Genomic DNA, 17,819 nt, shown 5'->3' on the forward strand with positions numbered 1-17,819 from the left:
ATTTAAATCCAAATACAAAGATAGGAGTTGAAGGTTGATACGCAACTGTATCACTAGAAGGTTGTTTTCAAACAGGAAAGCACAGTGGTGGAATGTTATTCTGAAAGTTGGCTTCCTCTCTCGATTCAAAATCCCTGTCAGTGACACGGACCAAACATCATCTCTTCGCCTTTGCTAGCTTCCTCTCCAGGTATCTCTGTTTGGCATCAGACACTGCTGCCTGGTCATTCCTCCGACCCCCCTTGGAGGATTCCTCATCCGCATCAGCTAAAAACAAGATGGACAGCAAAGTGGTCAATACAGCAAAAGAAAATGTAAATGATGACCGGCATCCCCATATAGATGTCAGCATTGCCACCTTGACACTCACAAATGCAAGCCCTGTGTTCTACTTTAGAATAAAACAAAGGTAAATTTGATGTGGCTCCTTAAGATGGGAGAAATCAGGATCCCATCTCAAATGTCTTCTCAGTGTACCCTTGAGCCTTAAAAAACAAACGAACAAACAAAACAAAAATACACATTTATGCTCCCACTTTCTTTCCTGCGCAACAACCGGTTGAACTACAGGTGTTTGCTACCCCCAGTGCATGGTAATCAGTTGAATACTACACACAATACATCATACCATATAAGCTTTATCAATATGACAATGACAGAAGTGGATCCAGGATTTTGAAATAGGGGGGCGCCAGTGGCGAGGAAGCAGCTACATTGTACCAAACCAGAGAAAAAAAATCCATTAAAAAAAAAGTCCGGCAAAAATTGGGGGGGGGGGGGGGCACGCCTTTTCTCTGGATCTGCCACTGAATGAATGGAATGAAAAATTCTTATACATTATTCACAGAAAGTGTATACTTAATAATGAATATAAATATATTTAGCAGTATTAAAAATAAATTTCTACATCTGTGCCATTGAAGTCAGGTACCTCTGTAACTCTTGTCTTTTGGTTCAGAGGTGTCAGTATCTTGTCCTTTTCTTTTTCCCCTGTGATCAGAACTCTTGCCGTCGCCGTCAGTAGATGGCGCCAGACAGCCACTGAGTGCGTACGCATCCATTTCGTGTAGCCTAGGCAGGAGATCTTTCACCCACTCGTATTTTATCTGAAAGAGACAAAAAAGAAAGGAAAATTGTGATGCAATGCTACAAGGTTTAATGAACATTCTACTATGACGTCGCATCAGAGTTTGACATGCAATTCCAGCAGCAGTTGTTCATTTCCTCTATAAAAGGGGTCACTTGGATAATTGTTTGTCTCTTTTTTTCATGATTTTCTTCTTTGGCTTTACATACTTAACTTGTTGACGACTAGTCCCAAGTATACTTGTGTTAATGAGAAATGTGTGTCATAGCACAATCAGTTTGTCTTCAATGGGTTAAGAAATAAGACTTTGGTGGTGATCACAGAAGTTCACATATTGTCTTCTTTCAGCCCTATGATACAAATGTGAATACTGAGAATGGCATTGTTCTTGTGTCCTTTTGTCTTGTGCATTTTCATCACCTTATATATTTTATTTAAGTGTGTGTATGTGTGTGTGTGTGTGTGTGTGTGTGTGTGTGTGTGTGTGTGTGTGTGTGTGTGTGGCACACACAAACACATGGCTATAGCTTCTGACCATTCGAGCATTGAGAATTAAGGGTTTCTGGGACTATTACACTGAACTAGGGCTTTCTATAGCTCAGTCAGTAGAGCACCGGGCTAGCAATCCTGAGGTCTCGGGTTCAAATCCCTGTGGAATCCCATTTTCTTTGCTCATTTTTCCAATAATACCTTATATATTTTGTTACATTTAGAGTGATATTTGGAGATGATTTCTATTCTAATCTTCAACAATATGAATGTTAACAAAGGAATATTTACAGGGCAGACAGTCCTCATGAAGACCTTTGATGTCAGGAGGACCTCGTGGTAGATGACCCAGTCAAGCTCTTCATCTCGGCCAAACAACTGGTGGAGGTAGCCAAAAAAGGAGGACAAAAGAAATAAAATACTCATCTTCAATTAGGTGAGTTGGTATCCATATACACTTGTCATATCTCTTGTTATCTTAAAACTGCCCAAAGACAAGTGCAGTATACATTCTGAGTATGAAAAAGGTGAAGTAAGCAAAGGTAGTTACGATGGGAAAAGCATGAACAAATGTTCATATACCAGTATTTTCAGTATACCAGTACTTTCTTTCACTGAGATGAGAAAAGCGAGAATTTGTTATGAAAACTTCACAACAGTGTGGAAGAAACTACAAAACGGTTTTTCAGCATTAGCCCCAAAACAAGTACCGTTACCAAGTGGTAAGTTGGAGGTGCACTTTCAAATTTAAAGCCAATTGTTTGTGCTTTTATTTTTATATCACTCTGCTAATTTGGTGGGGTATGTGAATGATCAAAACACCATTCATACATTCAAATCAAGTCCTTTCTCTAATTTGGTCAGTTGAATATCACAATGACTAAATACGCAGTAATCGTCTATGCCTAGGTGACTTTTTGGCAGAAATAATCATCCTTTCCTACTTAAATTTGCAACACTGAATTTAACTCATATCCAGTATTGGAGAAAGATTGGAATGAACTGGTTAAATTCATTAAATTTATCAAAAACTTGAAATGAAATCACACACAATCAATAAATGTCATAGAGAACATCTGTAATCTTCTCAATATTTTGCCAGTCTAAGGGTCACTGATAGAATCAAAGACTTTTAGTCATTAAGTCATTCTGCAAAACCATGACAAACGATGCCACATGATAAAAATGAAAGCTCAAAGGATAGAGAAGTAATTACTTCACTTAGCAAATACTGGCCATGAACGATAAAACTTCTTTTCAAAAGATACAGCATTGACCAACAGAATTATGGCTTCTGGGACTTCATGACGATTAAGGAAAATAATACAATCATTAGTTCTTGTGGTTTGGAGACCAGGGGCACAGACAGATCACTGACTTCATATGTGACACGCTACAACAAAAGGAACCGAAAGCTGGGGGAGGACAATTTTCTGAAAATGACATGACATTATTCCCTTACTCTTCCACTTTAATTTCATATATAACACGACTCATAAAAGTACTCAGTTGCGGAGATATCGATAATTTTATTAGCGCATGTCAAGTGGTTTAGGAAATCAGCATTTCGAGAAAACCGCCTTCAAAGTTTTTCCTTCCGACGCTATCAGGATCAAGGGGAGGCAAGACACTGCTTGACAATAGAAGCTATGCTCCTAGCAACCTCCGCGATTTTCATTCAAGCTTAGTGCTAGAGGTCTACGCACGACCAATCAGTAGCCAGGATGCCACACACTGACCAATAAGATCACTTCGTCATTGCTACGGGCGGAGTCTAGCTGCGGCGCTAAATCCAAATTTTCAGACACGTTTCTGTTCCGTTGAAAGTCGAAAAATCATAGTCTAGAAAAACACAATTTTCTTGCCTTTCCTTTGATCATTTAGCTTCGAAATTTCGGCCGATAATAGAGATACATTAAGACTACAAAATCATGCCAAAAACAGAAATCTGATCCTTTTTGATGATCTGACTTAAAACTTGATTTTCTCCACTCAGCCGTCAGCGACTTTAGGATCCTTTTGTTGTAGCAGATCACATATTTATAATGACAGGTAGTAAACTCACACAGGAGGATGGATGCACGAAGACCACCGTGCCGTGACCTTCCATCGTCCGGTAGCCGTGACCCGAGGGCGACTTACGGGCAACGTTCCCAAAGAAGCCGGCACAGAGGGCTCTTCTCAGGCGCTCACTGGACGATCCCTCCATTTCCACAGAGGGAAAATCTGGATCCTAAAATTTGTCCACCAAAAATGTGAAAAGAACAGTAGTGAACATTATAAATAACAGAATGACGGCAGTATACAAGATTAATGTAATCTGGAATATCTGGTAATAATGAATACAAATATCTTTTTTGCACACCTATATTCGTATCAATGCATAACCTTGTAAACATAATGACAAAAGCTCACAATCCATTCCAACCATTTACTTTGATGACATCACAGATAACACAAACACCCGACAATATTTCTTTACGTGTTATCTCCAATCAATATTTGCTTTGTGGCATATTAACCCATTCCTTATGGGAACCTGGTATACCAGGTTCCCGTGGGAGCAACTGATATACGGGAACCTGGTATACCAGGTTCCCACGATGAAGACAAGAGTGCCTACTTTTGTGGCCTAAATTCATGTTTCTTTGTGTTGTAATGCCCAGAAAAATGGGTTTGATAAAAAGATAAGAGTTCCTTCTATCACCATATGTTCTCTTTCTGTTGGAAAAATGTGCATATCACAGCATTATTACCGTTTTTCTCATTTAGTTTGCGCCTGCTTTGCTATAAAACTCGTATGAACATGTACATAGCGATCAAAGCTGAGCTCGAGTAGATTTTTGTGTTTGCTGGCCCCAGTCATCCCATTCAAGTGCCTGGTTTGTGTAGAACAAAAGAGTCTGTGAGCCCATCAGCGCACGCTCTATTCATACCCCGCCCTTGATCGATATTTCCATTGTTCGATGGCACATGTAGTTGACCATGGAAAGGGAATACATGTACCGCTTGACTGCTTTCGCTCAGGTGGATTACCAACCTGTCCGTTCTCTGTCGAAGGGGCAAAAAGAATCTCGTTTGGGGGCATTTAAGGCACTCAGAGAATTGTGGAAGGAACGGGTTAACACTGTAACACTGACCTCCATCTGGTGTTCCAGAATACTCTTCAGCTGGCGATGTACACTAAGTGCTGTCTTGACACCTCGCCAATGGATGCTGTGCTTTCTACACCAATTTGATGGAGACTCACTGTCAAAGAAAGCGGAAAAAATAAGGAAGGAAAATGACTTGATACTTTTGATATGATAACAATGCTACTTTTAACGATAATTATGACAATGCTGATAATCACAAAAATAAGTCTAATATCATAATCATTATAATAATCATTTTTGCGGTATTATTATCATCACCATCATCATCAGTTTCATCATCATTATCATCACCAACACTGTCACTACCATGATCATCATCATGATCATCATCATTAATATCATTATTACCCAGCCATAACTACTGGGGTAAACTATAATTATGATACTATATTCACACATACTGAATTTTCCAACATCTTCATGAGCACGCTTCACAAACAGGAACCACTAAAGCAATTGAATGCCTGGACATTAGAGAAGAATGCAGCAGCTGTTCATAAACACACCTCTACCCTGCCGCCCCCTCCCCCGAAGGTAAGGGGGGGGGGGGGCTCTTTCATCCACAATCTATTCACTGATGATGCAGTTTAATAAACGTATGTTTTCAATACTACCTGCATGGCATGCAAATGCTGGTAGAAGTGCAGAAAAACTTTGAATGAGATCAGTCAGTGTCTAGAAGACTAACAGGGTAAAAATTTTCTACAATAAACTTGCATTATCCCCCTCCCCCCACAAAAACACACACAAACATACCCCATCACCACCACTACCACACTAAGACTCTCATTAGGCAAGACATCAATATGATAAAATCAACCTAAAAAAGTCTCTATAAAAGATAAATCAGAATCTGAATTAAATGAATACATCATTTAACAAAGGTCGGCGACAGAGCTGTCAAACAAAATCACTTGTTTTATTCAAGTTATCATCATGATTCACAAGGTAATTCATCCATAATTCATGAAGTACACATCTACAATTCATCATCTTTGTTGATGGTTCCCGATTTTCCTGAAATTCTGACCAAAAAAAAACTGACCTTTCAGAACATTTCTGGAAGACAGTGAGGAGAGTGGCGAAGTCATTGGAGCCCCCAACTTTGTCTGCCAACTTCCTGTGAGCTTTACTCGCCTCGGCCTGCTTGGTGGGATCCCCTGAATTAATACCACAAGATGACAACAAGGCAGATGATAATGATAATAATAATAATAATCATCATCATCATCATAATATTAATCACTACAGAAGCACTCTGAGAGCACAGACCTCCGCCAAGCAGCTAATTTCAACCAGTGATCTTGTTCTTCCATAAAGATCAGTGAGTTACACCCAGATTATGCATGCTGGAAATCCCCTGTTTCCCAATATAGTTACGTCATCAACTTTGTTAGGTCATCAAATTCCAGCCGCGCGGCGCGCGCCTTGCCCTAGCAGAAACTAGAGCACGCACTTTAGTGTGCATATGAAAACCTCAAAAATGCACAGCTTGAACTCCCAAGTTCATGAAGTTCTTTGACCCTACCTGCCAAAATATCGAAAATTCTTCATAAAATCCATAAAGATTCCTGGATCACTACCAAAATTTAATCATTTGTTCCTTGTGTCATTTTCAACCTTTCCTGCAAGTGTCATCTAAATCCATTCCAAACTTTTTGAGTTATTTTGCACACGGACAAACAAACCAACGGTAATGAAAACATAACCTCCTCCCTTGGGGGAGGTAATGATAATAATCATCATCATCATCATCATCATCTAGACATTTATAACATGCAACATATCCAATCAAAGGGGCTCACAATTAATATTCATAACAAAATACACAATCTGATGACATATTACATATAAGTTTCTACAGCTGCAACATGTTCATCCTCAGAGAAAGGTAGTCCAAATGTGCATTTCTAGTTTTCTCTTGAAGTCACTCACAGTGTCATAATTCTTCACTGACTCCGGGAGACTGTTCCATAAGCGGGGAGCTGCTGACATAAATGCTCTGTCTCCCCATGATCTTTTAGTTTTGGGGGATGAGAAGACAAGGGGCTTTAGAGGAGCACAGTCCAGATTGAGATGGTTTATGGAGGCTGAGCAGAGAGGAGATGTATTGTGGTGAAGAAAACTTCAAAGCCCAAAATCAAACCAGCAAATACAGTAAACCTCGGATAAGTCGACGTCGAGTGAGTCGAAAATCACTTAACTCGAAGCAAAATAAAAAGTCCCGATTTTTCCCTATGTGTTTTTTCTAAGAAATATTTGGATAAGCCGAAGTGCGAGAGTCGAATTTCGGCTGTGTCGAAGTAAAACATTCAGTCCCTTTTGTACAAAATACACGTAGTTTACATCGCTTGAGCCGAAGAAAATTTCTCTGGCATTCTCATTACATTCAGAGGAGAATAAAAAATCGGCATGTCGCAGAACCCCGTCCCTGACCTGCTGCAGGTAAGCATGCACACTCACCGTACTGCTCCGCACGCATGTCGAATACATACACATGTATACATGTATACACACAGCACATCGATCCATACTTTATCCATACACACAGCACATCCATACTTTATCCATGTCAAGCCAGAACTCCTTGGTCAACCAATCGCTGCTTTAATATTTTAGTGACAGGCCAAGTGGGCGGAGCTTGTTTGTGCGTGCCCGGCTGGCTGTATAGTTTTGTTCAATGGAGGTGGGATGGGCCTGGGAGAGTGTTTGTCTCATGGTAGGTTTATGGCTACTATGTTGCACCATGGACATAGCACATGCACGTTGCCACATTAGCGCAGACATTCTCAGAACTACGTTTAACTACACTAGTATTGATACAAATTCCATGTTCAATTTAGAACAAAATAAGAACATTATCTTCAAGAACAGACAAATTTGAATGCAAACACACACACGCAAGCACACACACACACACATGCATGCAAATGTACTATAATACATGTACATAACTGTGAGTCGAAAAAAAATCGACTCTCGCGAGAGTCGAAGTTCACTTAAGTCGACGCATTTTTGTCAGTCCCGAGAACTTCGACTCATGCGAGGTTTACTGTACATCAATTGAATTAATTTTACTAAAAAAAAAAAATAAAATAAAAAAAATCTGTCAAGTTTGCCATATATACAAAGTGAAATGTGTTGTTATTCATTCAATTCTCAGTTTCTCTTCTGTGTTATTTTGTTTGTTGTTTTTTCATATCTCCTCCATAAAGAAATCAAATTTTACCATGCTCTAGGAACCAAATTTTGAAAGAGTCCATGTCGTCAAAATCAGACTTATTTCTGTAGCAAACAGCCTCTTTTGGGTGACAGAGATGCAAATATGCAACATTTACGCTGATATTCCCTTATCTACCAATTAGTAGCCCCTTGGAATATGGGTTCCTATGATGACAGGCCTATTGATGATGATGATGATGATGATCCACAGCATTTGTATAATGCCATATATCTGTTATAGAAACATTCAAAGGTGCAGACTCCTCCGAGAGAGTTAGCAATTCAAATGCCTGGTGAAACATGAGTTTTGGGTGAGGCTTTGAAGTGATCCAGTTTGTCAATTTCACAAACAAAAGATACTATTGAGGCATGTTGTACATACCTGGTCTGACAAAGACGTTCTCCACGGACAGCATTGCAGCTATGGGTAGCATGAGTTCCTCACATCCCATGGCCCCGGAGTAGATGAGTGACCGGGCCAGCCCAGGGGACAGGGGGTACTCCACTATATGACGCCCAAGACTGGTGATTGTGCCATTCCTAGCACACACACACACACACACACACACACCACACACACACACACACAAAGAGTACAATTTTATCATGTATGTGTACAATGCGTTACTACTTGATTATTTATCTATTTTTTTTTTTATAATTTGAAAAAAAAACAGCATTTGTACATAATCATTTGTATTGGGATTGAAAATGATGGTTAGTCCCAATTCTACAGTCATTTGATTTTCCAAATACAGAGCTTTATACAATACTGTACATGTTACTATCATAACTAACATAACTCTCAATTTACTTTCTTTTCCTCCCCCTCCTACATTTCTCTCTCTCTCCCTGTCTTTTGCTCTCATTCATCTACTGTTTGCATGCTGTAGGATTACAAGTTTTAAAACAAATTTCCTCTAGAGAATCTTTTGGTTAAAAAGGTATGCAAGGTAACAACCGATGGACATGAATTCTATTCTAAACATTCTATTCTGTTTAGGATATCAAATACATTTTTCCTCTATTTTGTTTTGTCTTGTTTTGTTTTGCTTTCCTTTGTTTGCTTTTCCTTACTTGTCTATAGCACCATAGTAGTACAGCTGACGCAGAGCTTCGAGCAACATTCGTTCCTCTGGTTGATCAACAAATGGAAACCTGTTGAAACAGATGGAGAAATGGAGAACACAAATGTTATCTGTCAAAAGACTGGAAATATAAATATGCTAAAAGCTGACAAATTGATGGTGCATTACTTGAACGGAAACAATCTGCCATAAGAGGAATATGACTCACTTGCAATTTCATACAATGCTGATCATAAACTAACTGGCATTTTCAAATGAAAGATAGTCATTGTGCGGTTCCATTGCACAAGTACACATAAGCTTTCACTTCATAACAAACCAAAAAATTCACTGATTCCATCAGCTTGATGATGAATCATCAACAATGATAGCATTATTTCATGAACATACAAGTTCCAATAAAACAAAAGAATACATTGAATCGTTAAAAAAAAATAAAGAATGTTTGTCCAAGTTATCACAGTGCATTATAAGCTAATGATCCTTATGTGGAACCAATCATATTTTTACTTGTTGAATAACTCATCAATGATATAAACTGTCATTCAACTGATAACAAACATTATTCACAAAGGAATGATAATTTGTGGTATTTTCAAGGACACCTACAATATGCTAAGATCAAGTGAAATCTTAAGTGGTCCACACATCTACAAGCTTGTCTTCTATGCAGCTCTCTCTTTTCCAATTCTTTTCTTTTGTTCAAAAAGGTTTTAATATCAGTCAAACACGCACACTTTTTTTCTCTTGCGCTTTCAAATGCATAAGCATATATTATACATCATATTGATTTTTTTTTTAATTCCTGTGTTTGCAAGAACTTGTGCTATTGGAAATAAAACTTGATTTACAAATACTTTTTGAATTAAATTGAAAGAAAAAAAAAATCTCACTGTAGAATGTTGTGAATGCCCATGCACTTGAGGTTGAGTACAACACTTGTCAGGCTGGTCCTCTGGATTTCTGGTACCATGTCTTCTGTCATACAGTTGTCATAGAAACCACTGGAAGAATGAAAAAGGTATCAGATATACAAATGTTAAATATGATGTTACATGCATCTCTTTGTTGGAATGTGAGTTTAAGATCATATCCACAACAATCAAAAGATGAAGAGATGGGAGAACTAGATATGTGTCTGTTTGATACATAAGATTTATAAGAGAGTATATATATATATATATATATATATATATATATATATATATATATATATATATATATGGATAGATAAATAGATAGATAGATAGATAGATAGATAGATAGATAGATAGATAGATGGATAGATATATAAACAGATGAATAAACAGAAACAGATAGATCTAATACCAAACAATTACATAGATATACAAGATAGATAGATAGAAAGATAGATAGCTCAATAGATTGATAGAGAGAGAGGGAGAGAGAGAGAGAGAGAGAGAGGAGGAGAAAGACAGTTCATCATACACCAGCCGTGTAATATCACATCAACTTCATGTGTTACAAACAAGATCATTTCAAGTGACAAGAAACGCATATTAAAACTACAACAGAACTTCAAATAAGTAGATATCATCATTTTCCAAAATGAAATAGGTATTTGGCAAGACCTGTTGAATGCTGCATCCAACAAACTCACTTGCTGTAAATTCTGTAGCATTTTCCAGGGGCAGTTCGTCCTGCTCTTCCAGCTCGCTGAATGGCCTCAGCCCTGTGTGACCCACATCAAAACAAAGATAATATGACAACTGAAACAAGTATTAGTACTTTGCAAGGGCCATTTCATGTTGAAAGATCAGATAAGGAGCAAAATGTGGTAAAATAAAAATCAAGAGGTCTCAAAACACTGCAAACAGCATAATGCATGTCTATGAGAGCGTGCACGTGCGCACTTGTGTGTACACATCAGGTACTAGTAGTCAGAGAGTGAGGTACATTGTGCTAGATTGGGTGCGTAGTTTTTTAGCCGGAATATGGATGGGTGCTGTGCTCCACTCTCTTCCCCGAACAGTCAGAGTGGGCACGGGTGAGGGAGGGTTGATGGGCGAATGTATTAATAACAGAAAATATGTGGATGTCTGTTGGATCTCCCTGAAGGCATTTTTAGATTTATGTGTGTGTCTGTTAATTTTTTTTTGTTTTTTGTTTTTAATACTTCATTTCTGTATCCATGTATATACATTGTATCTGCATGTTTTTAGGAATATTTTATTGTATATACTATATGTGCTTTGTAAGAAGCGAATAAAGAGTATAATAATAATAATGCTTGATAAACATACATTGTAGATGTATGAAACACAACAAAAATAATGGATTTCGGGATATACCACTGACATCATAATTTACCATTTGCAGATGAAACAAAAACCCAGCATTAGTGCTTTCAAATAGTTCCAAAATGTGAGTTTGGGATAGAAACAACCACTGTAAAAACGTAAATCTGTATAAACAATGGTAAGTATTGTTAAATAGACAAAATGTGAACAATAGTTATAATAACAATGTTGCCAGACTAAACTGTCTACAGTTATAGTTTAACGAGAAAAATACTGATATCTCCTTATATTTTAGGCTTTATTGTAAAAATTTTATATGGTAGGATGTTCTGTGGTATAACAGACCTACACATATGCATCAAATGTGATATCTTGAAATTTTTTAAAATCATTGTTCCCAAAGGTAAACTGGACCTTTAATATTTCTCCTTCTAGTTGAAAGAGTCTGTCTACTGAAAAATGCTCATTCTTACCTAGAAATTGGTACAACTTGAAGGGCATCCAGCCCAGTGCGAGGATTATAGGACATCTGTTTAACAAAGCCACTGTCTACTACATACCTGAGGGCAGAAATGACAGGTTGAAAGTGATGTAAAGAGTTATCAACAATCAATCAAGAATGAATATGACAAGACTAAATAAAAATTGAAAAAGAAATTACTAATGGAAGACCAAACAGAATTACATGGGAGGAAAGCAAATGGTGAGGGGGGGGGGGGGGGGTGGGGAGAATCTGCTTCACATTTTGGCCTCAAAGTCAAGTTGCTCCTAAGTATTTGAACAAACTGCAGAAGTAATGGATTTCAGAACATATGTCCTGATACCGACGTTAATACCTTCTGAACATATGATTATTTCATCTACCTTCACCGTTTCCATTATTGCCATTATTACACCTGTCAATATCGTCATCAAATGCAACATCAGTAGCATCATTATTACCATCACTATCATCATCATCACTTTTAACCTCATCGTCGTAACCATCATCATCACCGTAACTATCATCATCGTCATCACCGTCGTCATCGCCATCACCATTATCACCCTCATCTTCACCACCACCACCACCACCACCACCATACATAATCATCATCATCATCATCATCATCATCATCATCATAATCATCATCATCATCATCATCATCATCATCATTGTCAACATCATCATCATAGGGAAGTGAAAAGTCTTCCTACCTGATGCCATCTATAGTGAGAGATGTTCCGGCAATGTTTGTGGCTACGACGCATTTCCTGACACCATCCTCAGCTGGGGCGAATATCCTCTTTTGTAATTCTGTTTAACAGGAATTGAGGTAGATTATCATTTTTTATTTATTTATTTTTTTTTTACATAAGTAGACATACTCTGATGATACTAGAGAAGTCTGCAAAAGTAATGCCTTTCATTTCAGTTATGAAAGTGCAGTGAAGATAAAAATTCCCATCTGACCAGTTATAGACCTCTTCAAACATGCTTTGTTAAGACTAATAGCTCTTCAAGCTTGGCATTTACGAAGAAAGCTGGAAAAGTTACATTTCAGTGCTATTTTGCGACAATATGACCTAGAATCCTTAGCACAACAAACAGAGTGCCAAACGGGTGAAGGGACCTCACCTGTGGGCATTGAACCATACACCGGAAGCACCATCAGAGCCTGTACTGAGCGATCCCGAACATCGTGCCGGTAGTCCACCTGCTCCGACTTGCGAAAGAGTTTATCGCAGCACTGCTCGATCTCCACTTGCCCTGTCAGAAAGACAAGAATGTCTCCCTTTTTCTGCTCCAAATGGATCTCCATGACGGTGTCAACAACCTGGGAAAATCATTAAAAAAATAGAAAACATGACATAACAAGAAATCTAGTTGGCAGTATGTTGAAAAACACACATGGAATGTTCTAGATTTATCAAATTTGTTATTTTGGAGAGATACCATCCAAATCAGTGCCAGCTCTTGTTTGACAGCTGTATTCAAACTCTGGCCTTTCATATTTAATTGATATGATACACTAACAGGTTGATTACAAATTAACAAGAAATATTCTACTTCTAGATATTTGTATAAATGTACAGAAGCTACAAACTGGAAAAATAAAACTACAACTTAGTTACATACATTAAATTCATAAAGACAGTTTCACCACTTCATTCAGAATCATATTATAAGTATGATCTACTCTTGAACACTACCAGCTATCTAAAGGGTTCATCAACATCCCTGCATAATACTTACTTTGGAAACGTAGTTCACTGTGGCATTTCTTCCCATATCTTTCTCTTCAACAAGTCCACAGTAGATCTCTTTCACCGGATGAAGACGCCCAGGGATCTCAAACACTGGACAGCCACCAAGGAACTTAGAGAATTTTCCCTGATCGAGGGTGGCCGACATGATGACCACTTTCAGAGGCCGTTGCCTCTTTGAGATGGAAGAGCGACTATCATCACTCAGAAACAGCTGCTTCACCAGACCAAATAGGATATCCTAATGAAAGGAACCACAGTATAAAAAAAGGAAGAAGTGAATCAAACAGATTGTACACAGGGAAGCAAAATGCTACATCCCAGTTACAAAGGAAACAGTTAATACACTGTCACATACACTGTAGATGCAACTGTAATCACTTGTGAATCACAGTAATCACAGAAAATGTGGGTAATTGTCTATCAAAGTATCAGCCTAGAAAAGTTACAGGTGTATGACATGGAACTAAAATATTTGAACAAAAGCAATACTCGTTACACTAAATTCAACGCAATTCTCTGGTGAAGAGTATGGCATTCAGCATTGCAATGACAAATAAATGTACATCCCACAAATAATCATAAGTGAACACGAATGCAAGTGACTGTAATCAAACTTTATGGTAACATAAAAATATAGATTGTCATGTTTATTACACTATACAATGTCCATATAACTGCATTGCTGTTTATGCAGTACCATGCTGAATTCTAAATTTTTCAAAATGCAGAATATTTCTATGGCCAATTTATTCACTTCTCTCTCTATGTGGTAAGACTCACTATCAAAATATGTAACTCTTTATTTACCTATTCCAGTGCAATAATTGTGCATAAAAATCAAGGATATTTTCTGCTATTAGAATGTACAGTTGTACAATAGGACAATAAACATACATTTGCTTCATGAGGGAAAGGATTTTAATGCAAAATATGAACTATTTGTTGACAACAGATAGTTTGTCATACATCACGTGCAGTTGTCTTTCTCAGATAAATTCTTAAATGGAGTGAGCATACTCTTCTCTCTGTTTATTAACTTCAGCAGCTTTGATGATACTGCACAGAGATTGGATAACTTATCTTACCGTGTCTAAGCTTCTCTCGTGTGCCTCGTCCAAGACAATCACACTGTATTGACTGAGTTCTCCATCCCTCAGAAACTCCCGCAGCAAACAGCCATCAGTCATGTATTTTATCGCTGTCTCTGTAAATGGTGTCAGATGTTCTCAATGAGGCTTTATCAGGTTATTATGAATAAGACTGGATCCTATGAAGGGGATGGGGTAATTCATCTGCTTACTGTGTAATCAGCTGGATACAAATATTATAAAAGTGGCTTTATTGTTCTTCAAAACCATCTCGGAATGAAAGTAAATTTTGTTCACAAAATCATGTGCAATCACTGCTGAAGACAAATGAATACTGCTTTTCTTGTGCAGCATTGTAAGCAATAATGTATGGATCACAAAGGAATCAAGATATTACTAGTATGCTAAATATTGTTTTTCTTTACTTACTGTATTTTGTTCATGTCATTCCACTTTATATCAAGGTTTTTATTAGCCTGACCAAATGCTGTGCACAGCTACAGGGCTGTGTAAAGTTAGGGTTTTATAAAAATGAGCAATATTCACATCCATTTGTTAGATATCAGTTCATGACAATTCTCTTTAGTACTTAGATCATGGTTTGCTTGTTTCATTTCCATCTGGTTTGCCATATTCAGCTGCACTAGTTTGTCTTTCGAGGGGTCCAGTTGGATGGGAGCCAGAGGCAGAGGCAGGACTACTTCACTGGATTATGCCCCCTGCTCTTTGCAATGAATGAACAAAGCAGGATCTTTTACAAGCTTTTACATGAGTTGTGACTGTGTCACACACTGAACCTTCATTTCATGTCCTATCCAAGGGACAGTGTTTTGCCTCTTATGAGAGGACAAGATGATTACACGCAACATTGCTCAGGTAGACTCAGGCATCGAACCAGGGTCATTTAGATTGGGAGGAAGACATGCTACCGATTGAGCCAAGCTACCGCACTATACAGTACATGATCAATCATCAGGGGTGTGAGCTTATTTGCAGAAACTGTGAACATTTCAATTCATTTGCACAGCAAAAAAAAAAAAGTCTGAAAAGTGGCTTTTGGGCAGAATAAAAAGTCTCAAATCAGATTAAACTCTGAATTCTCACATTCCTGAATCATACACCTTTTGTATGTAACCCTGCCTCTTACCATCTGATGTACAGTCGTCAAAGCGCACCTGGTAACCAACTCTGCCTCCGACTTGGCATCCCATCTCCTCTGCAACCCGGGCTGCCACGGACATGGCTGCCACCCGGCGTGGCTGGGTGACTCCAATCACACCATGTTTGCTGAAACCTGCATAAAGGCAGCAAATGCAAACACGAGGGTAAGATTTACAAGCAACTCCTTACCTATTTATGGGGCATATATGCCCTGTATTACACCTATGGGGAATTATTTCATCTCAGAAGCAAAATTAATCACTGTACCCTCTCTGGTAAGATCATCTAAACACGTGTGTTTTAATGGGCGCTCTGCATCGGTTGATTAAAACTCGATTTTTGAAGAAAAAAAAAACAGATACGGTACGTCGGTAGGATTTTTTCTTCTTTTCATCATAGATAGTGGACATGTGTGTGTGACAAAAAATCACCGTGCAAAGTTGCGACAATTTATACGTCAGATGTGAGATGAATAGAAGTGAATAGGGGGCCTCATGAGGCATTCCCCCCCCCCGGGCCTCATGAGGCGCGGCAGTCCTCGTACGCGGGAGCGGTCCTCATGAGCGGGTTTCCCGGACTGATTATCAACACCTTATAAAATTTACTACTAGAAAGTTAAACAATCAATGAATACATCTATGATATAACTTGACCGAAAGATCGGTCTGTCTGGTCGTTGGGTATATGTTCCACGGAGATTAATGTCAAAAAAATAAAAGACTCCTCCGGACAGACGGATTTTTCTATGATATTACAATACTATCTACATGCAATTCAAGAGACACTCCAATGGCCATATGGCCGAAGTCTTAGGATTAGAGTTGAGTTTCCATTAGGTAGACCTATATAATCTGTGGGGTTTACAATACAACCTACAAGATCAAGAATACCGTAAACACCCCCATTGCAATTGCATTCAGCGGGCATTCAAATAAACAAAAGCAAAAACAACGTTGCCTTCTTTTTCAGAATGAATGAATGTTGCAAAGCCAAAGGATGAGCATGAATCAACAAAATAGTATGGAGGTGTATCCTATTACCGAACGATTTTTGTTTTATTGCTCCAAACGGGCAACATTATGCAATAATTCAGCCAAAAATATCCTTATAGATAATTGAAATGCTGATGACTTTAGCTGTAACAAAAATACTTGAAAAATAAGCCAACTTCTAGAAAAAATCCGTATTTCAAATAGCCCTTCCACAAAAGTTGTCTCTTTTTACCGACGCAAATCGTATTGTATTACCGAACGTGCGCCCTCTGTATGGGGAAAATAGTACATTGCATTTTCGGTCAATGTTTATTAACGCAGGACAACGAACATCGAAATTTTAGCAATTATTACGTAAATTTGAGGTAAATTACGTTTTGTTTTGTTTTTTGCTGCAGTTTAGCAATTTTCGGCACTGGCTTCCCCTGTGAGATAACAGCGCGTAGTGCAATGAATGCCTATTCGAGTTGTTGTACGCGCTCCATTGACAAAGTACGCGTTCGGTAATAGGATACCGTTCGGTATATAGGATACCTGACTATACTATTACTACTAAAGAATGAGAATGGCTCTTATTTTCATCATGCTTATAATCTGCAATACCAACAGGTGGGGATACAGTTACTGGTACATGGGGAATTACTGTGCAAACTCTTTGTGATCGGGTCTTTCTGGTCTATGGCATTATGACACTGATGAGAAAAAAAAAACAACAACAACAACAAATTGAAATAGCATGATACAGGAGCTAATGCTTCTTTCAATATGTGGGACTATTCAGGTAGGTTCCGGTCGGTCCTTCACCCCGTGAGCGATGTGAATTTGAAAACTAGAGAAAATAAACTTACCATAATCATATAAGAACTGTGGGAGTTGTGTCGTCTTTCCACTACCAGTTTCACCGACAACAACAAGGGATCGTGACTCTGTGATAGATTTGACGAGAGAATCTTTGTAATTGTGTATTGGCAAATTGACTTCACTAGAAGTCGCCATCTTGATTGTTTGTTTGAAGTAAGGAGACCA

General features: G+C 38.3%; 1 protein-coding gene across 1 annotated transcript; it reads right to left on the reverse strand.

The window, feature by feature from the left end:
• Window positions 1-157: 157 nt before the first annotated feature.
• On the reverse strand, window positions 158-17,789 carry LOC139730376 (probable ATP-dependent RNA helicase DHX40). The gene is made up of 17 exons (XM_071641241.1): window positions 17,642-17,789; window positions 15,788-15,934; window positions 14,638-14,756; window positions 13,539-13,790; window positions 12,921-13,119; window positions 12,500-12,599; window positions 11,776-11,862; window positions 10,663-10,734; window positions 9,935-10,045; window positions 9,031-9,111; window positions 8,336-8,493; window positions 5,777-5,891; window positions 4,717-4,825; window positions 3,642-3,809; window positions 1,868-1,954; window positions 932-1,106; window positions 158-267 (listed from the first exon to the last, which is right to left on the reverse strand). Exons 1-17 carry the CDS (start codon window positions 17,787-17,789, stop codon window positions 158-160), a joined length of 2,238 nt encoding a protein of 745 aa, XP_071497342.1.
• Between the last annotated feature and the right edge of the window lie 30 nt (window positions 17,790-17,819).

The sequence above is a fragment of the Diadema antillarum genome, unplaced genomic scaffold, assembly GCF_040938485.1.
Source record: "Diadema antillarum isolate AM-2024a unplaced genomic scaffold, OU_Dant_1.0 seq00000304_RagTag, whole genome shotgun sequence".
Taxonomy (NCBI): Eukaryota; Metazoa; Echinodermata; class Echinoidea; order Diadematoida; family Diadematidae; genus Diadema; species Diadema antillarum.